At 48.2% G+C, this 24972-nt stretch overlaps 1 protein-coding gene across 1 annotated transcript; it reads left to right on the plus strand.

Moving 5' to 3' along the window:
- Positions 1 to 1075: 1075 nt before the first annotated feature.
- LOC128727404 (uncharacterized) lies at positions 1076 to 24131 on the plus strand. Its single transcript, XM_053821313.1, has 2 exons — positions 1076 to 1113; positions 22468 to 24131. Exon 2 carries the CDS (start codon positions 22519 to 22521, stop codon positions 23953 to 23955), a length of 1437 nt encoding a protein of 478 aa, XP_053677288.1. The 5' UTR covers positions 1076 to 1113; positions 22468 to 22518; the 3' UTR covers positions 23956 to 24131.
- The last annotated feature ends 841 nt before the right edge of the window (positions 24132 to 24972 follow it).

Raw genomic sequence — 24972 nt, forward strand, 5'->3', positions numbered from 1 at the left:
GAATGGAATGGGGGAGCCCTTTAGGGAAAGGATTATGCTACCGTGGAAACGGGGTCATGGGTTGAGCAGAAGGAAACCTCCGTTTTCTGGACGTGCTTAGAATCTCCTTCCGGCTGCCGTGCTGCGGAAGAAAGAGAAAAAGAATGAGCGAGACTGAGACAGTGAGAGAGAGAGAGAGAGAGAGAGCAGGGACAAACGGCAAAGAGATTATCTAACAACAAGACTCTTTAAGTGGTGTAGCCCATCTTCCGCGGAAAGCATGCTAAATGGAAATTGGCATGTTGGCACAGCTGTTGGGCGCCGTTACAACCCGACTAATGGGCTCGCTGCCCTTCATTCCCTTTTTGCAGGATCTGCCCCCCATCCCTTCATCCCTTCATCCCCCGTCATCCAGCGAAAGCTCAGAGTGAAAGTGTTGAATTTTTAATGTAGTGCTTTACAGCGGAAGCACCCGCGCTCTCTATTGCTAAACTTCGAATTTTGTGCGTGTCCCGGCGCGTGTGTTTGTGTGCTCTGCTTTTCACAGTTCGGTTTGGCAAACAACAAACAGCCTCGTCACACCACCGCAACCCCGTTAGCTACCATTATCCTTCATCCGTTCAGCATCGCGGGAATGTTTGTTTGTTTACTGTCCATTACGGGAGAAGTGCGATATCCTGGAATCCGGTGAATTCCTGCTTTCCTTCGAGCGTGACTACGTGGGTTGGGGATTTGCGAAACCACCCCGTCTGTGTGCGTCAGAATTCCGGCCAGCGTTCCGGTCTGACCGAGTGACCGATAAACGCTAGGAAGTCATTATCGACGCCAAACCGCGTGGCGTGGAAGACTATTGCGAGACCATTGCGTGGAAAACTGCTGCTGCTGCTGCTGCTGCCGCTTCATTAAGTGTTTTCGGGGTCTTGGGGCACCGCACACCGTAATCATCATCGGCAAGAGCGTCATCATCGTCATCGTTATCTCACCTGCCGCGATAGCGAGCGGCCAATTACGGGGTGGAAAAGTAACGCAACAAACTAAACTTCAGTATCGAGCGAGTGGAACGAGCGGATGGATGAGTAAACCGTGCTGCCGGTCACCTTATCGGGCGCCAGCGGAACATTATCGATACAATTGGTAAGTCTTTCATATGTTGTACGACTAATCATAGATAAATCATAAATTTCGGGAATGGAAACTCGTTTCGTTCGGTTTCGGCAATAAGCCTTTGGTTGGGTGCGTTGCTCATAGGGGCAACTTTTAGTTTATTCTTTAGTAATATTAGCTCTAACTGTTAGTAATATTAACCATCTAGGCAGGCCTTGACCGTAAATAGGTAGTTAAATCATTTTAGAAGAAGAAACATATGAATATTTGCTTTAACTCTTAGTAATTTTAATCACTTATTTGTAATACTTAACCAATATGTATTATAGAACACGACGTGATATTTTTCTGTGAAATTCATAAACATTGATTTTCATAGTACCAATTTAGCAGTACCTACGGGGAGGTGGAAACGATTGCCGCCAAATCGAAACCGGTCGGTTTCTTTCCTCCCGACACATCCAAAGCAAGGCACATTGCGCGATGTAACAGCTGCAATGCAACAGGTTACTTCTGCCGCTTGCTGGAGAAAGAAAAAAAAAACACCTAAAACCCCATTTGCTCCCCGCCTTGACCACCATTCCATGGCTCAATCTCGGTGTTTTACGGGGGTGGAGGAGCGAGTCGGGGCCATTACGTTCTCTCCACTATTACATCCAATCGGCGAAGAACCCGCGGCACAGATAGGTGCTGGCGTTTTTTTTTTGCTCAAGCGAATCACCGGCGACAACCGGTTTTGGGGTTGCAACGACAACAAAAATGTCTCCATGTTCTCCTTGGGGTTATTACCGACGGTTTAAGGCCGACGCTTATCGTCTCCCACCTCATCGAACCTTAGAAAACTGGCGCACGTTACTCGCCTGGCTCTTTCGGCGGGTAGCATCCACGTGTTTGCTTAGGTGTTTGGTTGGAGAAACGTCTCTGTTGGCTCGATCATAGGATGCCTTGGTGATCTGCTGTCAGGGTTGGAGCGAAAGCTTCAGCGAATGTTTGCTGCACAATCAACCACACCGCAGCTTTCGCCACTCGTTTCGACGTAAACTAGGTGAAAGTGAAAGCGAACGAATCAATTAAATGAATGGTTCATGGTGTATTATTATTATTATTATTTGCTTCACAACCGGCGCTCATGAGTTGACTGTACTTTGAACCTTATTTGCTGCTTTAGGTGATAAGGTTTAGTTTGATATTTATGGTGTATATGTACAGATGATTTCGCGATCCGTATTTTATGGTGATTGATTTTCATGATTTAGTCCGTATTTTATGGTGTATTGTACACATGATTCCGCGATTTTAATCCTGGAATCATGGCGTAAAATCACACCCCTTTGCGTTTGATGGTGTGAACCATGAAACTAATCTTCTAGTCTCATAAAAATCGGTACAATAACCAAAGTGTCGTTTGCTGGCGCCCAATGCATTAATGTTGCGATAGATACTTTGTTAAAGTATATTTCTATTATGTGTCCGCACAAACTGGCAGTGTTCCGCGATGTGGGCAGTATAAAATGAGACGTAATGAGGGGCACTAGAATGGACAGCAGGGAATTTTTATCGGCTCGCTCGGACAGCGATTTTTTGTCATTAAGCGTGAAGCTTTTATGGCCCCAATGAAACGCCACCATGCGTTCTGCCTCCAACGCTCGATTCTGATGTGTACTATCGTTATCGTACTATTATCGATTGAACGCGGCTAGGTGGTTTCCTAACGCTTAGGTGCTTAACGGAAATAACGCGAACAATGCGCATATTGACGCAACTTGGTGGAATTTATATTTATAGCGCATTGACACATTCGATCGATTGTATCAGAAAATTCCATTCTTCCTGCCTGCGTGCACTATCTTGCTTCTTAGCAGTTTTACACCGCCATAAAACTATTGAAAATTAAACCGATTAGTGTTAGCAATGAGATGCTAGCCTCTTACTTCCCTACGGCGAGCAAACACTAATTAGCGGTTGATTATTAAACAGTCGTTCTTTATCGTGTGAAACGTGCGCTCATGCATGTCTGTTTTATATGACTCCATTTATTTTTGTCTCTGGTAGAATACCCTTTTTACAACAAGCGCTAGTTACGACAACGTTACCAGACGCGTTCACAAGGGATTGTAAAACGTTCGGCTAAGGGCTAGTTCCTCCTCCCTAGACACCTGATATGTGATAACCAGACACCTGATGTGTAAATATCCGAGAGAAACAGCACGTTTTCGTTGCCGTTATCGTTCAGAATCTCACCGCGCGAGTATGGGAATCTTCGCTTTATCATTTTATTGCCTTTGTTCACTCTGAGCTCGTACTCGTCCCTATAGAATGACACATCATCAATGAACAACGGCCAGAGGGAGGTTCAGCTCGATTACGAACTCTCACCCTGTGCTGGCGTCACGTGAAGGAGCGATATTAAGAGATAATGTGGCACTATTTCCATATAGTAATGATTGATTGCTGGCCGACCCCTGTTCTAGATCTCGGAGAGCCAAAAATCAACGTCTGGCTGTTGGCCCCATGAATGAGCGAGTCAATTACAACGAATTACAATGAACCATACCATACCCCGAAGGGGGCAACTCCTGTATGGTTGCAATCCCAACAGAGGGTTGGTATGATTCGTAGCCCTTTTCTCGGTGACGTGATAAGCATCCCGGGGGTGAATCAGGGACCGATCATTTTCAGAACCATGCTGGTTGGGGTAGTACTCACGTTACCGTGACGTGAATTCCGTGGCCATTACAACATGCCGCTTCTCGTAAGTGTCTGGGCCCGTGCTCGGAGGGTTGATTATGAATATTATCTTTTAATTTGTTTTTCGTGTTTTTTTTCCCCCCATTTTCCCACAATCAGCACGGGTTCTAAATGAGCCGAAAAGTTGTGTGATAATGCCCGAACGCTTTGTAACGGGTGGGCAAGATTAGGTCGATGTTCGATTATGTCACAGCAAGCATGCTTTAATTATCAAGAACAAAATCATTAGGTCATTATTTCGAACGCGAGCGTGAGTCGCCCGATTGAAGTCCACAGTCCGGTGGAATGATGGCTCACCATAAACCGCCACGAGCTGTAATTGTCTCTACGAAACTCATCAATGTTTTGTCCGTTATCATCCGCGCGCCGATTGTGCTGCGGAATTGGATTTTTATTCGGGAAGCTGGTGCAGGGCAAAAACTGACCCCACGGTAACCGGCGGCGGCCATATGCTCTTTTTTTCTGCTTTCATTTTTTGAATACATGCCCAGCTTTGTGGCGATGGTCAAATGAATTTCATTCTCAATCCACCCACAACGACATGCATGCGACCGGTGGTGCATCCGTGCACATCCGGTTGCGTCATGCATCCGGCCAAGGTGGGGATGGCATCCAACCTGTGAAGCCCTTTCCATGGCACCCGGTGACGTTGGTTGCCCGGAATTGACCTTTTCGCTATCGACCTTTGCGCTATCCGACGTAACTGGACGTTTGCTGGTCAGCTGGGTTGTGCTCTCGATTTTTGTTCCATCCATTTTTTCTTTTTCCTGTGGGAAGGTGCCTTCACTCGCAGTACATAATAAAGCATAACGCCGGCAGAACGAGACACCGTCCGCTATGTGCGTGCTAGCAACAAACCACTCCAGTGGGAGAGAAAGAGCTCAATTGAAAGACCGTCCCCAAATTGCAGCCCACGGACGGTTCAGCATAAGAATCCGGTCTATGTTTGCATCATTGGGCGCATTGGAGTGGATTGGGTCGTTGGAGGGTTATTTATAGCTGGCCTTTGGCCGGGTTGAGGTGTGTTTGCTTCCGGTGTTTTTCCGTGGTGCCCGTGGAAAAGTAAGGGTCCTTCTATGGGCAGCATTGGCTAGTATCCTTCACTCCGGCACACCGAAACACACAGGTACACTCGTCGTTGTTGACGTAGAGTAAAAAGCTTCGAATGTAACAACGCCCGGTTGTGTGCTTCAGGTGCATTCGGTAAATGCCACCGTCGGGAAATGGGGTCTCTAACGTGACGTTATCAGTCGAAAGCGATATGCCTGGTGCAGGTGAACCATTTGGGTCGGCAAACAGAGCCCTCTCAGCTTTACACCGGCACCCTTGGCTTTCGGTCGATGGGGTATTGATTTTGAAGCCAGCTCGCTGTTGGAGAAAGTCAGCTTTTGTGCTTCAGTTACACGCCGGCACGCTGGTAGACAGCTATCAGATAGCGACGCGGAAGATAACGAGGACAATTAATCCACCCCACCGCGGGAGCTGGCGTTTCGAAATGTCCACGATATGTGCGGTTCTACATTGCGAAATGTCGAGGACTAACGCGCCAACAAGTTTCCAAACCTTTTTCCGTAGGTGCATGGTTTTTTTTTCTCTATTTTGCCGGTCACCAATGATGGGGCGCTTTTGGTCACAGTTGTCTGCACATTGGGCAATCAGTGAGCCGTGGTGGCGTGTTTGTGATCGCGAACGCCACGACGGCGTGACGATAGGCATCGCTTTCGGTGACGATATAATTTATTCCGTAAACCCACCATTCGCACGTGTTACCCGTCATAACATCTCCACGAGCGGGCGACTTTACGATAATTGAACTTCCACGAACTTGCGCAAAATGGGACGAGAGGCGCTCACTGACCAAAAAAAAAATAAAGGCGCCCTGTTGATCGTGACTGTTGTTGTTGAGGTTTTTGTTGTTGAGTGTGTCAATTTTCGTTTGACCCCTGCAAAATGCCGTGAAAGAAGGGGGCAACCCTAAAAAAAGATGCAGGCTTTTGGAACAGGTAAACCGCGATACACAATGGTGGTTTGTCCGTTTTCCGACCTGAGCGGCTAAATTTTGGAGGATTTTTCTTTTATTGCAGACCTCCCAAAACCGGCCATGGACGCCGCCGTGCCGCAAAAGACGCACAAAGTTTGTTCTTTCTTCCCGCAACCATCCCAGATTATTCGCCTCACAGTTCGCGCGCAAAAAAAAAAACATTCCATAAAACGAGCGTGTGCTGCATTCGCGCGTTGAAGAAATCCCACCGAGGACGACGCTTTCTGCTGGCGGAGGAGGTCTCGTTAATGTCGCGCATTCCTGCGACTCGCTTGGTTGGATCGTTTCTGTTCCCTTTTTTTTGTTTTGGTTCGGTTTGGGTACCTTCTCACATCACGCGCGCCTTGTTGGGGCCAACAGTTTCGCGCCGTTCTCGTCAGCATTCCGTTTGGGCTGGTCCAAGAACGACAAGCACTCGAAGCAAGGAGCACAACGTTTGTTGAACGTGGCTGTGATTGGGTTAATGCCCCCTCATGGTAGGAGCGCAAAATTTCAACCGCTCGCGGATGGTTCCAAAAATCTCTCGCCAGTGTTAAGGAATCCATCGCGGATGGAACCGGTGGAACCACTTTACATATGAGGGAAGGGGATGAATTATTGTTCCGGCTATGCATTCGGGTTGGTGGTGCGTTTTTTGGTGTTGATGGACAAGATGGTGATCTTTTTATTTGCTCTCGAACGCCACCGGCGGGCCTCTGGCCAGTGTCAATTGCTTGTGTACACAGATCGTCGTGACAGCGTGCGAAGGGTTTGGGGGATGTTTTTTTTTTCGAACGGATTCGCTTTTTTGTTTGTAACGGCCGGCGAGAAACCGACGGATACGTTTGCTAACGCCCTGTTTGCGCGATATTTCTTGCGCCGGCACGCTTTTTCTTTGCTGTAAATCGTACGACGCGATTCCATAGCTGCTGGGCGCGCGTTCCTTTTGGCAGCTTGATTGATAACGATTTATCATTGCAACACACGGCCGGTGTGGATATTTATTGAAGCTTATCACGAAAGATAAGCAGGATTTTTGATTTCCTTTCCGATGTTCGTGCTGAACGGCGTATTATTCTGCGCAATACCGCCAAGCTTGGTTTTAAATGGTTCATGAATCAATTTTTACACAATGACTCTTATTTATGATGTTATCAGTAAACTTTAACAAATGTTTAAAATGAGGAAAACTTCAATGTTTGCCGAAGGTTCGTGTTAAGATCGTTAAGGCTACCCAGTTTCGAAACTTAGAATCACCTCGGTTTGCGGTCAATTACTCGCATATAACTAACGTCAGCCGTGGCGTGGAGGTTGTTGGCTTTTTACTGGCTTTAGTGCTTTTTTTTTGCATCCTGGTTTCACTTACCCAGATTGCAATCGCCGGGTCGGGCACTAACTAACTACCTCCCCACCGTTGAAGTGTCGCCTCTAAAGACATGCCACACGCACCGGTCGCATTAATAATAAAGGGGGCCAAACGCAACAACAGCAAACAAACAAAAAAAAACCACAGAAAATGTTTCTGTGCTGGCTTGGCTGGTGGCTGGTGGTTTCTGTCGCGGTTACCGTCTACAGCGGCAGAAGAAAAAAAAATAAAATAAAATGAAAGCCGGCGGCGGTTCCTGATGCGAATTTTTATGCGATTTTTCAACTCATCGTCGAAAAAACGTATGCGCCTTCGGTACGCGAGTGCTGTAGGCGCCATCGCCTCATTGCAATCCCAGGCTGGTTGCGCGACCAAAATGTGGAGCAAATGGGAAAAATGTGGCGCTTCCAAAAACGGGGGCCCTTCGACGAAAACCCCAGCACGAATGTTCGTTGTCATTTTCGTCTCGCGCGTGTGTGCCTTTTTTTTTGTTCGCCTTTGTTTGCATAAAATTTTATTATCCATCTGTGGTGGGTTAATTCCTTTCCGAGTGCGCCTCGGGTGACGCGTTGGAACGTTCCCATTTTTTTTGGTATGACAAGCGCCGCCAAAGGGTGTGCAAAAAAAAGTAGAAGAAGAAGCACAACTGGGACGAAAAAATGATTTCTAGAAGCGATATATTTTAGGGGTACGTTATGCAGCCAGCGCACGCCACGATGATTCACGAGATGAGCCCTCCAGGAGCTGTTTCGGGTGGGTCTATCTATAAAGTAACAGTCACACACAGAGACGTAATGGAGTTTGTGCGCGTGCTTTTGCAACTGGCAGTAGAAGTAGTCGACTGGCATGGGTGTGTGTGTGTGTATTGAAAATGCAATATTTGCCTCTCTCCCCAAAGGTATGTTTAAACTTAATTTACCACCGAACGGGTGGAAAATTATTCCATTTCAACGTCTGCCAGCCCTCACCACTGGTCGGTTTTAATCACTTCCCAGCCCCCCCCCAATCATCGCCTAATGAAGTGCAAATGCCCTCACTCGCCCCACCAAACGGGGGCCCGTTTTGTTTGACACTTTTTGTGTCCCGTCAAAACAAAAAAAAGAGAAAAAGAAACCGCAACATGCAATCCGCTAATGCGCCGCTCGGCGCGCAATAATGCCGCAAAAAGGTCCGCCGCTGCAGCTGGTGCATTATATTGCCCTTGTGCGGGCATTTTGCCGTGCTATACACGGTGGCGGTCCCGAAAACCGCCCAACCCCACACTCCATGGCCAATAGTCACTAATTATAGATTTCGCCTCTCCGTCGGCTGTCGCCTCCGTTCGCGTCCGTCTGTCTCCTCTGGGGCGGAGGGTTTGTTTTCCATCCTCTCTATTCCCGCTCTGCCAACCAGTGACGGTTTATTTTCATTTGTTTCGTTTGTTTCGATTGCATTTCGTTCGTGGGCTGCATCACAGACGGTGGGTGGGTGGTCGTCCCCCATTATGCGACGTTTTTGGTGAAGGGGTGTCCCGTCAAGACGTGGGGTCACAACCTTGATCGTGTGACGACCTTTTTTTTTAAATTTTTTTTTGAGTAATCGTATGCGCTTGGTGAGCATGAGAGAGTTTTGTCGTAGCGTTGAGGCCTACGTGCGATTAATATTCCGCTGCATTAGGTGCGTTTGAATCCAACATGCACTTGCCGTGGGCTCTCGATGTGCACAATAAATCATCATGCAAAATAAAATCCCACAATGAATGCCCCCCTCTCGTTTAAGTGTTGCTAAAATGGTGAAGTGGGAATTTTCCTCCCCCACATGATTACGTTACGACCGGGTGGTGTGTTGGTTGGTTGGTTTGCAACAACAACAACAACAACAACAACAACAGCAAAACCACCCGCTCGTCGATGAACACCATCAACCTTGGCTCTGGCAGGCGTTGCAAGCGCGCACGGTACCGTTTTGGCACCTTTTTTCACCACGACACGATAGTGTGGCCGCCGCCGCTGATGTGTTGTCGGCATGTAGTTTTTCGCGGTCGGGTCGGGTTTGATTTGAATTCAAGGTTAAAAATAAAACATCCCCCCTCCCACTCTGCCCTAACGAGCACCCAACCGAGGTGGAAGGATGGTCTACCGACGTCACAAGTAGCAAATAAAAATCACGATCACGACGTGGCGAGAGGCGCACGATCTCGCGCCCGTTCCGTTTGGAAACGACGCCACTCATGGAGAAGGAAAACGCGCGCGCGTCTTCTTCTTCCCCGCCGTGCGATGCGCTCTCGGGTGGAAAAATGCGCTAAAACTGGCGCAAAAAAAAAGCGAAAAGAAAAATAAAATGATGCCGTCTCTAATTAACTGCCGTCGGCGGCTGCTGGGTTGGTGGCCGGTTGTGCTGCGCCGTTCGGGTGCGGCCGATGTAAAATGGTTTGCCTTTTTCGAGGCGTGCGTTCGATTCGCGAGCCGGAAAATGCGGGCGTTCCGAGAAAATGGAGCATAAATCATACACAACACCACACCATCGGGCGTTAGCTGAAGCGATTATTTGTTTCTAGTGAATGCGCCGCAATATGCGAAGGCTCGAGTGTGCTATCATTGCAAATTTATTTGTTTGAAGCGTAACGCAAATTTATTTATTTAACGCCATTCACCACCTTTAGAAGTGGTTTGTTTTTTTTTCTCTCCACTGATTGTTGGATAATGAAACGCACCCGTTGTCATTACTCTCGGAATGGCAAGAAAACCATTTTTTTGCTGCCAACGAGGTGTCTTACATGCTTGGGGGGTGGGGTTTTTCTTTCCCTTTCTTCACCTCCCATCGCATAGCGCGTGCCCTGGAGCGAGGGTAAACTATTTTGAGATTTTCCCGGAGCATCGCCGTTTTCAGGGCCAGATAATTTCGGCCCCGAGCCAACCCTTAAGCAGCGTGTAACGAAGTACCAGCACGGAGAGCGAAGCTGTATCGATAATGGCGCCCAACACCATCGAGAGTGGATCGTTATTTGCAGCCCGTCGGCTTCCGCCCGATCAATTCCGCCGGGTGCGATGGGATGTTGCGGAAAAATTCCACGCCCCCCACGGGTCGGAGACGAAAATCGGTGGATTTTTCTGGCGAATTTCACCTGCGCTTCTCTCCGAAATACGTCCGTGTCCCCCGCCCGGCCCCAGTGTGTGGGTGCTTTTACTGGCCCCAAACGCTAACATAATCAAATACATTGTTTCGTGCGAAACGAAAACGACGCCGGACGGGTTTGCTCGAGCGTGTGTTGCTGTGGTTGCTGGGGCCGGCGATTTTCCACACCATTTTCCCATCCCATCCAGCCAGATTGCGGTCAGCCGGCTGGGGGAGTTGTTTTTTTTTTGCTGGTGGAAAAGAAATATGTGTTTATTGGTTTCGCCCGGTCCTGGATGGGCCGGAACAGGGCCAGACGGACCGTTAATTTTGGCGCGTTATCTTGTTGGCCTTCCAAGCGCTGCGCGTGCTAACCGGGCCAACCTGGGAGTGTTCACTTCGATCGAAGTAGCCATCACAGTTTCAGCTGCTGCGTATCGGTTCGATTTGTAAACAAACCTTACCCGACGGGTGTTATTTTTCTTTCCGTTCGCTTCGCGTGGGTTGCTTTGATGCTGCCCCGTGAAGGATGTGGTGCGAAGGATTAATTTGTAGCGATTTTATGAGCACTTGCTGCGTGCTCGTGCGATTGCGGAAACAATTTGCGCTGTTTGAACGGTTGCAAAATTGTTGCTTAAGTTTTATAGTTTCGTTTGCTTTACGGCCCTTTACGAGCCTTGTACGTGGGGTCATTGCTTTGGTGCTTTTGCGACGATTTAATGAACCTAAAACTTTACCAATAACATTGACGAACCACTCGAAGGCATTCATTCTTTGGGAAATAGCTCCAAAAATAGAAACGATTCACAAAAGCATCGTGAGATGGAAATTTCCCTCCCCCCTTTCCAGTGACGCCATTACCGTTGGTGTGAACTAAATCGGCACGCTTTGTGACGGCAACCGGCACCGGCAAGATTGATTAGTAACGAAATGTGCCACTTCGCTAAAACGCGTAAGGCCCGCGCTAAATATTCGCGCCAGCTCCCCGGCGATCACGCGCAGGCAAACTAGTTTGATGCGAGTTTATTTTTTGCTTTATTTCACCCCAGTTTTACCGTTTGCTGGCGCCCCTTTGCTGGCACTCTGTTCATAAAACATATCAACAAGCTTGCGTTTAATTAAATTGTAGCGCGCGATCCAACGGGAGCCGCAGATTATGGGCCACTTTTCTCTCTCTCTCTCTCTGTGTCTCTTGCGCCAGTGGCATTTGATATTGATGAGTCGTCACACTCCCACTCTGTGCTCCTTCGTGGTTCGTGTGCTTCTGGAGACATGACTGCCACAATTGCGGTTCGATTCAGGCTGCCGGTTTCCGATCTCGAGCCGCCGGATTTTCCGGAACGAAGACAACCACCCGGGGCGCAGGACGAAACCATGCGGATGGCGCTTTCATTGTGTTTTCGGTGACAACGCGCGCGCCTAAAAGCCCCGTGCCGTGGCTGCCAAATGGGGTTTCTCTCTTACGTCATTGTCTAAAATTTAGGGCTTTTCCTTGCCCACCCCATGGGTTTCGGGGGGCGTTCTTCTCGCTTTTCCCGAGCCACCCCGAGTGGGGTCGGTGTTCTGGCGCCATCATTTCAGCACCACCATTTCGCCACATTATTCTGGTGCGCGTCTGCTCTCGCAAATCTACGCTGCCCCTAATTGGGGGACGCCGCCTCCGTGTGTGGTTGTTTCTTGTGTTTTTGGGAAACCTGGGGGTTGGTTTGTCGCCAGCCAGCATGAAGGGGGGGTTTGTTTCGGTCATCGTTTGGTCGTTTGCTTTATGTGTGTTTGCCACCCTTGCCGCACTTTGCAACTTGTTGTTGCGAAGGCCAACTGACCGACTGGATTTCGCAGTTCCATTCGTTACCGTTTTGACGCCTCCTCGCGGGATAGCAACATGAGAAAAGAGCAAAGTGTTGTGGAGTGCTGCCACAGTCAAAGAACGGCACGTTCCACTTCAACTGCCGGTTCGTTGGGGTGGACATTTCGATTGGCTAAATGGTAGAAGAATTTGCGTTACGTCAGAACAACCGGAACTCGGTTAAATAGCACGATTGAAAAATAATCCTTTCTCGAAATGGGTGATGCGCTTGTGTGCACAGGAAATCCATAATCCACGTTGCGTGGGAGCATTCACCACTCGTCCTAGAATTCGGTCAAACGGTGTGTGGGGGTGGAGTCGATTCGATTGATCCTTCCCCGAGCCGGAACCGTCCTTCAGGAGGGAGGGCAACCAATTTAATTCGCACGTGCCTTTGGGGAGTTTATGCCTGTCAATCTGTGATGCGCGAAATACACCGTCGCTCCAATTCATGTTTGATGAGACACACTCCCCCGATGATGACGATGACGAGGTTGGTTATGAAACCCCCTGGAATGCTGACTGATTAATGACGAGATTCGATTGGCCGGGCCCGGTTGGGTTGGGTTGGGTTTAGGTGCAGAGGCGTTGGCGGGTAGGTTCATGCATAATTGCACCATCCGGTGTGTGCCGATGGCCGTTCGAGTGCAGTCGATTCTCATTTCCGTCGCATCCATATTGCAGTGAGCAAAAAGGTAGGCTTCGGGAAGCAATGGGATCCATCGTTTGGGATTTGGACTTTATTCAAGCCGTCCCGGGGCGGTTGGGAAGCGATGGGACATTCTGTCGAGATTACACAGATAATTACTGTTTTCGTCAGCGGGACGAGCAGCACAGGAGCGCACTGGAAGAAGGCATACTGCAGCACACCGTCACACCGTCGTCATCTGCTATTGAAGAAATGATTTCCCCTGCATGCGGTAAGATCCGTACACGTACACGACAGACGCGGTGGCTTGTCGCAGTAATACCACTTTCGGAGCTCTTGTTCGTCTATTGCTTATCATTATTCACCATATGCTTGTTTTAGAAAGCAAAACGTTGGCTTTGTTGTGTATAATCCGGCCCAGTTATCAGTGTGGAATGCTAACAAGCCCCTGAATCATTCGCTCATCTGCACGCTAGCTACACATGCTCTGCAGAGAACGCATCAGTAGACTCACATAATGCGGCAAATGTAACGCATCGCTTCCTAATCCATCGGCAGGAGGTTGGATCCTTTTTCTTATGTTTTTATTTTCCAAAAAGATTTAATCCAAAGATCCTATTCTTCGAACGGTTTCTGATGTGATGAAAGTGGTTTAATGAACTGACCACACCGACGTCACTTTCACAGACACTTTTCCGATATTCGGGACTCGTCCGTTATCTTAAGGAAAAATCATCCCTAATGTTGCTGCCCGTATTTTTAGCCGGTTCTCTAGTGCCGGTTCCCGCATGGAGCTGTCGGTGGTGTCCCTTTTGATTGATCGTTGTTATCGTTGGCACACCGCCCATACGCCTTTCGCCTCACCGAGAATGGGGTAGCCACTCGCACGAAAGGACGACGATAAATCTGTGTGCCGGTATTTTGTTTTTCGCATAAAATTAGCATAAAATTATCCAAATCCGATGCCCCTGCTAGGGAGGGCAGGATTCGGTTGTTTGTCCTGCGAAATGGGATGGGTTTTGTTGCGAACATTCGCTAGCTAGCAGGCAACCATGAAAACCCACCCCTGGTGTTGAATTATACTATCTGCGAACCGAAAACATGATGGCTTGTGACTGCTTGACCCCAAACCTTAACCTGTTGTGTTGAGCCTGGGATTTTCAATTTCAAACCGTGCCTACATCGAACCCCCTCCCGCCGGTAGGTTCGCATCCGAGCGAGGAGCATTTTGAGGGGAGATTAGTTTTGCATAAATTAAAACCACCCGATCCACACATATCGCACGCGCGCTAGGGCAGTACATGATGGCTGCGGCATGTTGCAATTTAATTGCGAAATGTCATTGAAAGCCAAATCATGGTGAATGCAGTAGCCGCGCTTCTGTTGGTGTACGAACTTTTGCCCACCGCGACACGATTGAGCTAAATTGGCTCTGAAACAAACATAATTCACTCATATGGACCGCAGCAGAGAGCCACAATTGTGCTCTATCGAATGGCGATTGCTCCGTAACTGTAACTGGTTCGTTCCGCTGGGTTGAACAATTACGTATTACAACCGGAAAAGCCAAAAAAAAATCGTTCTAACTAATTTGTGCCAAATGTGCGCCATAACGCCGCGCCCGTCGTCCTTGGGCCTGTTGAAATGGGAAACGATATTTTAACTTTCGCTTTTGCCTCTTCTTTTTCGATGGTTTCCTCTATAATTCCCTTCCCATCGATAAGCGTGCTGGCCCCTCAGATTCATACGTGCGCCAGGCGGCGGGAGTGGGCCGTTTGTTTCTATTGGCAGCTCTCGCTTCTCAGCATCTCCGGCTGAGCTGGTTGCCCTAGCAAAAAAAGAAAAAATCCAGAACTAGCTCGAAGGGCACCCTAAGCCTCTCGGAACGGCTGGGGACAGAATGTCTGCGAACGGCGGAACGAATGCCAAAATATTCGCCCGTTCTCTGGCAGCAAGCCGACGTGTCCGTAGAGCGCCCCGATCCTAGTGCCTGCCGGAACTCACTCTCGCCATCGCCTTTTCCAGGACCACATAACGAGCAACTTTGCTTTCCGCTTCTCGCACAAACGGGCAATAAACCTCACACACACACACGCACACACACGTGCACAAACGCAAACGGGCTGAAGGAAGAGGGCAGCCTTCTTTTCCTTCGCTATTTGACCTTAGCTTAAGGTTGACTCTCTCGCAAGGCTCGTCGTTGGTTTTAGTGGCGCGATTAAGTTCGATCGACCCCCCTTTCGGTCCCGGCGACGACGGTTCGCCCTGCGTTCGTCCTTGTGCCGCCCCCTTTTTCCGCCACCACGCGGTTTTTCCAGTCGTAGGCCGTGTTTCGGGTTGGGTGGGGAGGAAAATCGTTAAATACCCTCCGTGTGGTTGATGGGGGAGAGGGGAGGCGGCCACCATGGACGCGGATGGAGGTCAAACACGGCCCCGAAGGTCGAGTGCGGAGGGCTAGATTTAACGGGTGATAAATGGAAATTTTTCTCGCGTGGGGTGGCACACCTTCCCCTTCCAGCGAAAGTTCACGATTTTTCGTATTAATATTTTTTTTTCGCCCTCACTCTCTCTCTCGCTCTTTTGCTATCAAATGTGCGTGTGAGCCGTTGGCATATGTTGCGCGTGGGTTATATTTGCGCAATTGAATATCGATTCCCGGGGAACGGGGCGGGGCGGTGGATGAAGAGGCAACTAATGACCACGTGTGGGGGTGGTGCAAAATGGCGAAGAGCACAGAGAAGGACAAACAGAAGAAAAAAAAAACACAGCACGACGGTAATAAAATCACCAACAACCAGCGACCGGTGTTCGACACGACGGTGGGTTTAAAGGGCGAAAAAAATTGTTAAAAAAAATCGCAATAAATAAAGAAAGATAAACCCGATAGCAAAATCGAACTCGGTCGCTTGCCAGCTGCACATTTGGGTTGGGAAAAGACGCGTTGAACGGGGAGGGGGGAGAGTGTGGAAAAGCGAAGCGAACATGTGATTCGAGCGGCAAAGTTTTCCCGCGTGGCATGTTTCATAATTCAACCGGAAGGTGGAAAGTTCATCGTTTGGGTTTCCTCCTCGACGGGTCGTGTCTCGAGTGTCTTGGGGCCAGGCAGTGCCAAGGGACGCGTATGACTGACTTGTTCGAGTGTTCCGCTCGTAAAAAAGCACTGAACAAACACCGGTCCCGCTGGATAGTTCCAGCGACGATAACGCGGATGGAGCATTTTCAATATGATTAAAGTTTATCAATTTTGTTCGCGAACGCAACCGTCGTTCCCGTGGTGGTTTGTTTGTGTTTTTAGTCATTAGTGGTACAAGTAACACTGATATCGTGCTTCAATCATTAGGCAGCCCTAGTGAAGGATTTTCTTATCAACAGGAAAACAAGTTTATCAAGCAACGTACGACGGTTAAGTAAACCTGCGGTAGACACGATGAAGCACTTTTGCAAGAACAAAACCACACCCCAATAACCGTTACAAAATCAACATTCTGTCTGCGAGCAATATCGACACTGGGAATAGAACCCCAGCCGTGTGTGTCAGGTCGTTTTTATCCATAAATTGCAGTTTAATTAGGGGAAAAGTGGCACCAGCAAAGTGGATGCCACATAACCAAACCCCACCGAGCCTTAATTGCGCCCGTGTGCTGCGGCACACATGTGACTCACTTGCAGACGGTGACAGCAAACGACCGCAGGGAATGAAAAGGCCTCCCTTAAGGGGTAGCCCAGCCTGTGGGGGAGTAGCTTGCGCTGTCCTTTCTGATGCATCAGCCGTTTTTCCGAGGCCACGATGCAGCCTGTCGTGGAGTTTCCCTTCGAGGACTTCGGAACCGAATCGTGTAAACAATGTTGTGCCGTGGTTCGTTTTATTATGCATAAACCGTGCCCTCGTTTTTCCAGTAATCAATGCAAATTTTATGCCACCCAAGATCATGATCGCCATCATCATCATTGGTTGCGTTGGGAGCTGTGTGTGTGTTTTTTTCACCCTTTTCACCACTACGGCTCGCAAGAATTGTGGATTCGTTTTTATTTGCATATACTTTTACTCTTAGAAATCATTGCCACTTCAACCCCCCGGGGGGGAGAGTTTTCCCGGAGCGCGGTTTTCGCGTAAAAAACGCGATGTTTGTGCGAAACCACCCTGCTGCGTGATGCGCAGTGTATAGTCGTCAATTAATGCATTAGCGCAACGCGAACACGCGGTTTCCGCAACTGCATTGGCGCGGGATGCGCGGTGATTGTTCGCTTGAATTTTCCCACGTCCCCACGGTTCGCAAGGTTTATGCTTTATCATTCACCCGGTCCCGGTTGGGCGTTATATTGTGATAGCTCGCAACGTTCATTCAGTGTTTGTGCCGCAGAATGGACTTGCAATTAGATTATTAGGTATGTTTTCTTCGCATTCTATTGTGTGTGGATGTGGCCGAGCCAACCTCGAAGAGCCGCCAATCTGTGCAATGTGCTTTTAAACCGTTTGTGCACCGTTTTCCGGTTACCCCGTAATTGCAATTAATTTATCGAAATCACAACCACTCTGGTGGCTGGCGTATCTCGCCAGGGACAACTCGCAGCACCAAGGTAATGGAATTGGCAACGGAAAAGCGAACAAAACGCGCTGGGGAAAAAAAGAAATATCGAAGAGACGCACCCGACGGGGAGTGATGTCACTGGGTTGGCGTTGTGCACGACGACGGCGGTGCTTGGTGAAAGTTTGCGCTCGCAAATAATTGAAGGGAAATGCAATTTTGCATTCCATTTGGTGACGCATCCTGTCTGACCGGGCAGTTCAGCTCGTCTGAAGTGAAGTTGATCGCTTTTCGCAACGATGCTCTCAAACGGATGCTCTCAATGGTGGCTCTATTGAGATGCGGTTCTTTTAAAAGCATGTCAGTTTAACATCACATCAACACAATATCTGTGAAGTTCAACAATAACTAAGCCCATTCACCCATGAAAGGCCACCCATTATCGTGTGGCTAAGCAGATAACCTCACCAGCTGATACTATGCATGGCATTGTTAAAATGCTAATTAATTTCACAGCAGAAACACCCCTTCGCTGGAACAAGATGAGTGTTTTGCTCTGCCGCACATTAGCATTCTTGGTGGCAAAAGTATGCCGGCGGCGGGTGGCCATTGAGCAGTTGCATTGTCGTGTGGCTCCAAAAGCATGCACACGGACGAAAGCCAATCCCATCGGCGGAAGATTAATGGCTTTTTTTTTTGCACTGGACACTCGTTCCGTGCCGTGCGTACGAATGGTCGCGTGAAACGGCATTGCATCATCGATAAGGCGCGGCGACGTCGTGGTGTCCTCTCGTGTCTCGCATTGGATGGGTTTCTTTGACGGTCAAAATTAATGGTGGCGTTGAACGTTTAGATCTCAACTTTCGACGGTTAAACTAACTAATCTATCAAAAAACTTATGAGCGCAAAAAGAGCAGTAAAAAAAAGGAGTGTTTCGCCCTCAAGGGCATGGAGAATCCTCGCCAAGTCCTATCGTTATAAGATCGCTTAATATCTGCTTTCATTGCGACCGCAGTAGATTGCTCATATCGCTCAGTCGAGAGCGCTCAACGGTTCATGGTTGAGTTTTTCGCATCTGCTGATCGCACCGGTAATGGCGCTGTGGAAAATGCGGTTGCCTTGGCGTCCGTCCTGCCCCCGCCTAGCATTGTGTCGCGTGCTCATTATTTATGTTTGTTTTTTCGTCTCTTCCGCGGCTCCATTGGCACCATTCGAATCGACTGTCGGGTGTTTGTTTTTCCAATGCCCCTCCCCGAAAAGCGATGACAGACGACGTGCCATTTCGCTCGCCGGGCGGATGGAACCGTACGACAATGCAAAATCGAGAAAAGCCAACGCGCTCCTAACGCCAGACGACCGGAAGTGCCACCGATTGTGCGAGACGACTTGGTCGCCAGCCGTGCGCCACTCTCTCCCATGCTGGTAGCCGCCGCTTATCCGTTTTTGTCAACTTCCGGTTTGTTTTGTCACTGTTTGGATTTTTATTCCATTCTTTTTCACTTCGATGCCCTGCCTGGTGGACGCAAGTGAACTAGCATGTATTTATGGTTAATCACTTATGGCGTGCTTTATGATGTTTTCGGCTTACTGCAATGATATTTCTTCCAACGATACGTTATTACGTCACCTTCGCATCGAAGGATGTCATGGGTTATTTATAGTTGCTTTTTTTTTCTTCATCTTCAAGTAGAAACTTCCGCCATCATTCGTTACGTTCGTTCGTACGTTAAGGAGCGTTCCAAATACTGCCTATCCATGCACCATTGTAGCGTAGCGTAGCCGTTGGTGGTATAAAATATAGATTCAATTGCATAGGCTGGCAAGTGGTCTTGGCGCCGGAAAAACCCCAACCCAACCGGCGACCACTCGACACAATGATCGTCATCATCAGGCGTGTGGAGGTCGCAACGACGATACACCGGGAAGCGGTCGGCGAGACATCGGAAAGTGGAAAGCAAACAGAGAATGGTGGGGTTTGGTGGCCTTTTTTTTTCTTCTGTCACCGGGAACCACACGTCGTAGACGTGCCAGAGGGGAGATGCCTCACACGGCGCGTCATATGCTCTTTTGCGGATAGGAAAACCTGTAATTATAGGCTCATAATTGACCGGTTGTTTTGCGTGTTTTCGAGGTGCACACTTTGGCGATAGCGACTACTGGTTCACCACGTGTGTGCGGTATGTTATTTGTGCACGTGCTTTTGAAGCAAATATGTGATCAGTGACGCATTATGCTGCGCCGCTAAAATTGTACATAATTTTTCCCTCGATCGTATCTTGACGTGCTGTAAAACATAACGGCCTAATAATGGTATAGGTTTCCGCGATTGAGTTATATCTCGCGATTAGGATGGTTAGGAAAATAAATTAATGCTTTTTCAAAAGGAGCATGCGCTCGCATGTTGCCCTGCTGAATGTATGCTAATGTGAGTGCAATTATTTCCACTTCCAACACAATCATTGCCCGCTAACACGTCACGTTATCGTATGAGGGGGGAAAAAACTATACATTTTCACGAAGCATAAGTCGATTGATTTTGCAATAGATGGGGGATGCAAAAGAAAAAACTACCCTAACCTGTGGTGTGGGTATTCATGCATGCACGCAAAAACAAGCAATGCATACTAGCGCGAATGTGCATCGTATGTGCATTTTCCTAGAATGCAACCACCCACGGGTAGAATGCAACCACAAACGCACACTAGCGACCACCTCGGTGCTTCATTTAAATACGCATGAACCCATCCCGCCCGGGACGTTCCTGTGTGCAACAAAACGCGGTCGGTTGGCATCCTTTTCGAGCACATTCCCTGAGGCCGGGTCTTCCCCTCGTGGTGTAATTGCTGCGGGTTCAATTAAGTAATTGCGGAGGGGTTGTTCGTTCTTCGGTGGCCAAATCATTTCTCTCTCTCTCTCGCGCTCCCTCGCACTTCCTTCGACAGTTCTCCACTCCCACATTTCGCGTGCAGATACTCGTGTAGCTATTGCACGTAGTAAAACCGCACGGACTGAAGCAAACCCCCCCCTGGCCGTGTCGAGTTGTAGCGACAATGAACGGTGTGCAGGTGCAGGTCGCCTCAGTAACGGCAACCACATCTCCACATCTCGTCCTTTATGCGCCATTGTTCTCGCCACTTTCAATGGACCTGCAGCGCGTGGGAAGCAGTTGCCGGCGGCTGGCAGTCGCGTGAAATACATATCCTGTCAGCGGCAGTACACCGCCGTTTCGGTGTGTGCCTCGAAGGCAAGGTATGAAAGCTTCGGTTCTTCGTTTCTTCGTACTGCAGTGTCGTTGTTGCAGGGTGCGCATAAGGGTGTAGATCCTGGTGGGACAATCGATGGGGCGCATGTATGATTGATTGTCTTTAAACTGTGTCATCGATGTCGTGCGGTATCGTTGGTCTCGACTCATGCTAGATGAACCACATGCCGTGGCTTTTGCCGTGTCAACGAGTACTATTTTTACAACATCTCTCATTATAAAGCTAACACTAATTGGTGCTTGTTCGTTCAAGAACATTGTTTCTTACACGCTATCGATATTAGGTGCTACGATCACGATTCGGTTGATAGGACACCTTCCGGGCCTAATAAAGAGTGTGTTGAACTTCTTGCCTCAAAAGCAAATTTACTTTTCTGCCGAACCGTTTGTTTCGGAGTATATTTTCTATTTGTAAGAGCACATAAATAGGTAACCTGTTGATATTCCGAGTCGTTGTATGTCCCCTCGGTGCAAGACACCTTCTAAAAAGATATCTTTGTTGGCAACAAATGCCAAAGAAAGGGTTTTGAAACGTTTCGGATTCTGCTGCTAACCTGCTTTCTGCTGAAGCTTTCTGCTGAAGCGATGCCACTCAATGTATATAGGCAGAACTTGAAGTGCGAGTAGCTACCTTTATTTTATTGTTATTTTTTTTTTTGAGAGTGAAAAGTGATAATGAAATTATTTGCGTAGACTTGATCAATTCGTTGTGTTCGGTCAATTTAGTCATGTGGTAGTACAGATAAACATTTTTTCTCATATAACAAGATTTCTAACGTCTTCGCTGAGATTTCTAACGCCGATATCGAAGGCTTGATCTATCGAGGTATCTCGAATTGATCTACCCGTATCCTAGTTTAATTTTTAGGATAAAGGGATTGTATGCTTCGCTTCGCCTCAGCTTATGTATATTTTTCGATAAGGAAGATTCAACCTCTTTTTCCTTTTCTTTTCAAATGGCTCAACAACTGGTGTACGGTTAAGGCCTGTCTTGCTGAGCTAAGCTAAGGCTATCTATGACTTGGAATTTTCACGTAGCCAGATAGTCAGTCTTGCTTACGAGAGAGGCTCAGTCGAGTTTCGAACTCGATACTATCGTATATTTTTGCAAAGAAAATGTAACAGTGTAGTTTTTTTTGGCAGCAAATTCTCACTAATTCTGTTAAATTTGTTCCACGTTTCAATATTTAAAATGCGGTAGGGTCGTTATCGTTCGGGAGGGGCATATATTATCTATTTTGCGTTTGACACAAAGATACACTATTTGTCTCTGCTTGCTATTTTGCATAAGTTTATTCACGACATTCGATCCTGTGGGATATACTCGTTGCGCTGTACTATTGTTGGTTCGGGCTTATCAGGGCTGTCTCAGAGGCGTGAGTCACCGGCTTATCAGTGAAAGGTGCTTGGTGTTTGCTCTTCACCCATCTTGACGAATTGTTCCCTTCATGTATACCGTTCGAAGAGTTGGGTCCTACTTTCGCTTTAAATTAAGATTACCGATAGGATTAGATTTCTTGATTTCTCCTTCTCCCAAATATTAACACCTTCGCATGGGATTGGTGCGTTTGGTGCTGCTTTATCAAGTATTTCTGCTTAGGTAATGAGGTAGTTTTTTTTCACGTCCCTTCACTTCCCTTCCACCAATGTTGCTGCATAGACTATCGTTGCGTGCCCCGCGAATTGAGCAGCTTTGTAGAAAAAAAGCTTTGCAACAAATAAAAAAAAGGATTATCAAAGGTGCCAAAACCTTTGAGAATTCTTCCTTCGCCCGGGGTCAGCAATGAGAGTCCGCGCAGCATCCCAATCTTCTAGGCGAAAAGAAAAGGATAAAACCATAACTCACGCAGCGCCTTCTTGCGTTCTTCTTTTAGGGTTTTGCATAATGCGATCACACGCAAGGCGGCTTCGCTGATCACCCGATCATGTTCGAGCGCCGCCCGGTGTTGGGCGTGCTGATTTGTCTGACTCTGGTGCTGACGATATGGCAAATCTCACCGCGGGATGTAACCGTCTACCGGGAAGCCACGTCTCCGTATCTGTCGTCCGCGTTGCCTTCCCTTGCCTCAAAGTCCCCGGCGAGAACCGCCAACGATCAGCTAAAGCTTCCCTTCGATAGCGATGAGGGGAACGACATCGATGGTGATCGTCAGGATGCGTACGCCATCGATCACAGAAGAAACAGCAATAGCGGCGGAACTAGTGCCACGTATCTCAATATCACGTCACCGGTCTGGCTCGCAGAGGCCTTGGCCGCCGCCGCCGCGGCCGCGACGGGATCTCTTGCTGACAACCGGGCTGGCAGCAGGAACCGATGGGACGTTTTAGCGGAACAGGATACCGCGACCCGTAGCAGCATTAGCCGTAGTAGAAATAGTACACAGTCGACAGCATCGTTAACATTAGCTAGCGCGTGGGAAGATTCGTTGCCAAATGACGACTACACTAGTCTTATCGATCTAAAGGATTTTGAATTCACCATCAACCGCGATTACTGCGGAGCGGGCACCGGTAGGAGCAAAAGGAAACGAAGGAGAAGAGCGAGCCTGTTCGAGGATAGCCTTCCGCGTGCAGCAGATGCCTTACCAGGCACGCGGTCACCTGCGTCGCCACCGCTAGTGTTAGTGTTGATCCACTCGGCCCCGGACAATCTGGCCAAGCGGAACACGATCCGTTCGTCCTGGGGCCTGTCGGATGCCCGGGCCCGACTGATCTTCTTGATGGGTGCGGTCAACTCGACCACGAGCCAGCGTGCCATCGAGCACGAATCGCGCACCTACGATGACATCGTGCAGGGTAACTTTGTCGATGCGTACCGCAACATGACGTACAAGCACGTGATGGCACTGAAATGGTTCGTGTACCACTGCCCAGGAGCACGCTACGTGCTCAAGACGGACGACGACGTCTTCATTAACACGCCCGTCCTGTACGACGTGCTGGAGCAGGTCGCGACTTTGCGCAATCTGCTGCTCTGCCAGCTGGTGACGAATCAGAACGTCAAGCGAACGCACCGGTCGAAGTGGTTCGTGAGCTGGCGCGAGTATCCGTCGAGGTCCTATCCTCCTTATTGTCCCGGGTATACGATCCTGTATTCGGCCGACGTGGCCTGGCTGCTGTACCGTGAGGCGCAGCGTCAGCCATTCTTTTGGATCGATGACGTCCACATCACGGGCACGGTGGCGCAGAGAGTTAACGTCACCGTTACGCCCATGGACGGTCTTTACCTAGACAGTGATGCGAAAAGGGACCTTCTGGATCACCGAATTGACGGCGGTCGGAAGGTATTTTTCTTTACCGACCCGAATTTACCGATGGACGAGATTCGGCGGCTTTGGGAGAGTGTTCGGCCACAGCGATAGTGCGCCCCCTGGGTGCAGAAGAGGCGACTGACTGCGTAACGCTTGTGATAAGGAGCTTGGAGCGCCTATTTTTTTCTCTCCCCGCCCTCTTTCGGCCAAGTCCTGCTTTTGGTGTTATTGCTTTTTGGCAGGTGTATCTGGTGATCCTTTATTTTTTAAACTCTACGCTAGAGTTTTTTTTTTGGTTTCCGATAACATCCTCTCCTTTTGGGGTTTGGGTGGTACACATTGAATTAAGTGGTACAGTTTAGTTCTTTTCATGTGCTCATATCTATGATTTTTTACTAACCTTTCTTGTTAGTTATTATTTGTTATTATGCAAATTTCGAATGTTAAGTCAAAAATATTCGTTGATCATGAATTTGGTTTCATTTGCTTCTTGAGTTCGGTAACCGCGTATTATAGAGCGAAATGTCTATAGCAGCGTTCGTTATTGCTCCCATTCGCTGATACCCATTGAAGGATGAAACATCGCGAAAGAATCGTGCACAGTAGTGAATAGTGACAACAGCATTCATACCAAAATCCTTTAGACATAATGAATACACAGAAAATGATTTGAATTCGGTGATAAAAGCAACTTTGAGCTAGTTATTGTAATCGAACGCTCAAAAACGGATCTATGCTGGTGGATTGATAGCAAGAAATCGCGTGTACTGTATTTACGATAAAAGAAAGCCATAAATATTTATATACTATAGAACCATAGGTCAAACGAGCTAGCGAGACGTGACGACGAACTGTGTGAATATCTGTAAGAACAAAATCGTGTGCACAATTAGAATCGTAATACTTCTAAAAAAAAACTGGTCGACTGTTTTACTAGATAATATGTAGCACAAAACAAAAGGCACGTCGTAAAAGCGATTGCTCCTAAATACCATTGGGAGAGCACATTGTTCCATGAAGAAAAAAAACTATTGTGTTCTCCAAAAAACAAAATCCTAAATCAATAAAAAATTAACGGTTGTTAAAGTTGAATGGAATTACAAACAGAAACAAAAGTTAAAAGAATAA

The sequence above is a fragment of the Anopheles nili genome, chromosome 3, assembly GCF_943737925.1.
Source record: "Anopheles nili chromosome 3, idAnoNiliSN_F5_01, whole genome shotgun sequence".
In the NCBI taxonomy this organism is placed as follows: Eukaryota; Metazoa; Arthropoda; class Insecta; order Diptera; family Culicidae; genus Anopheles; species Anopheles nili.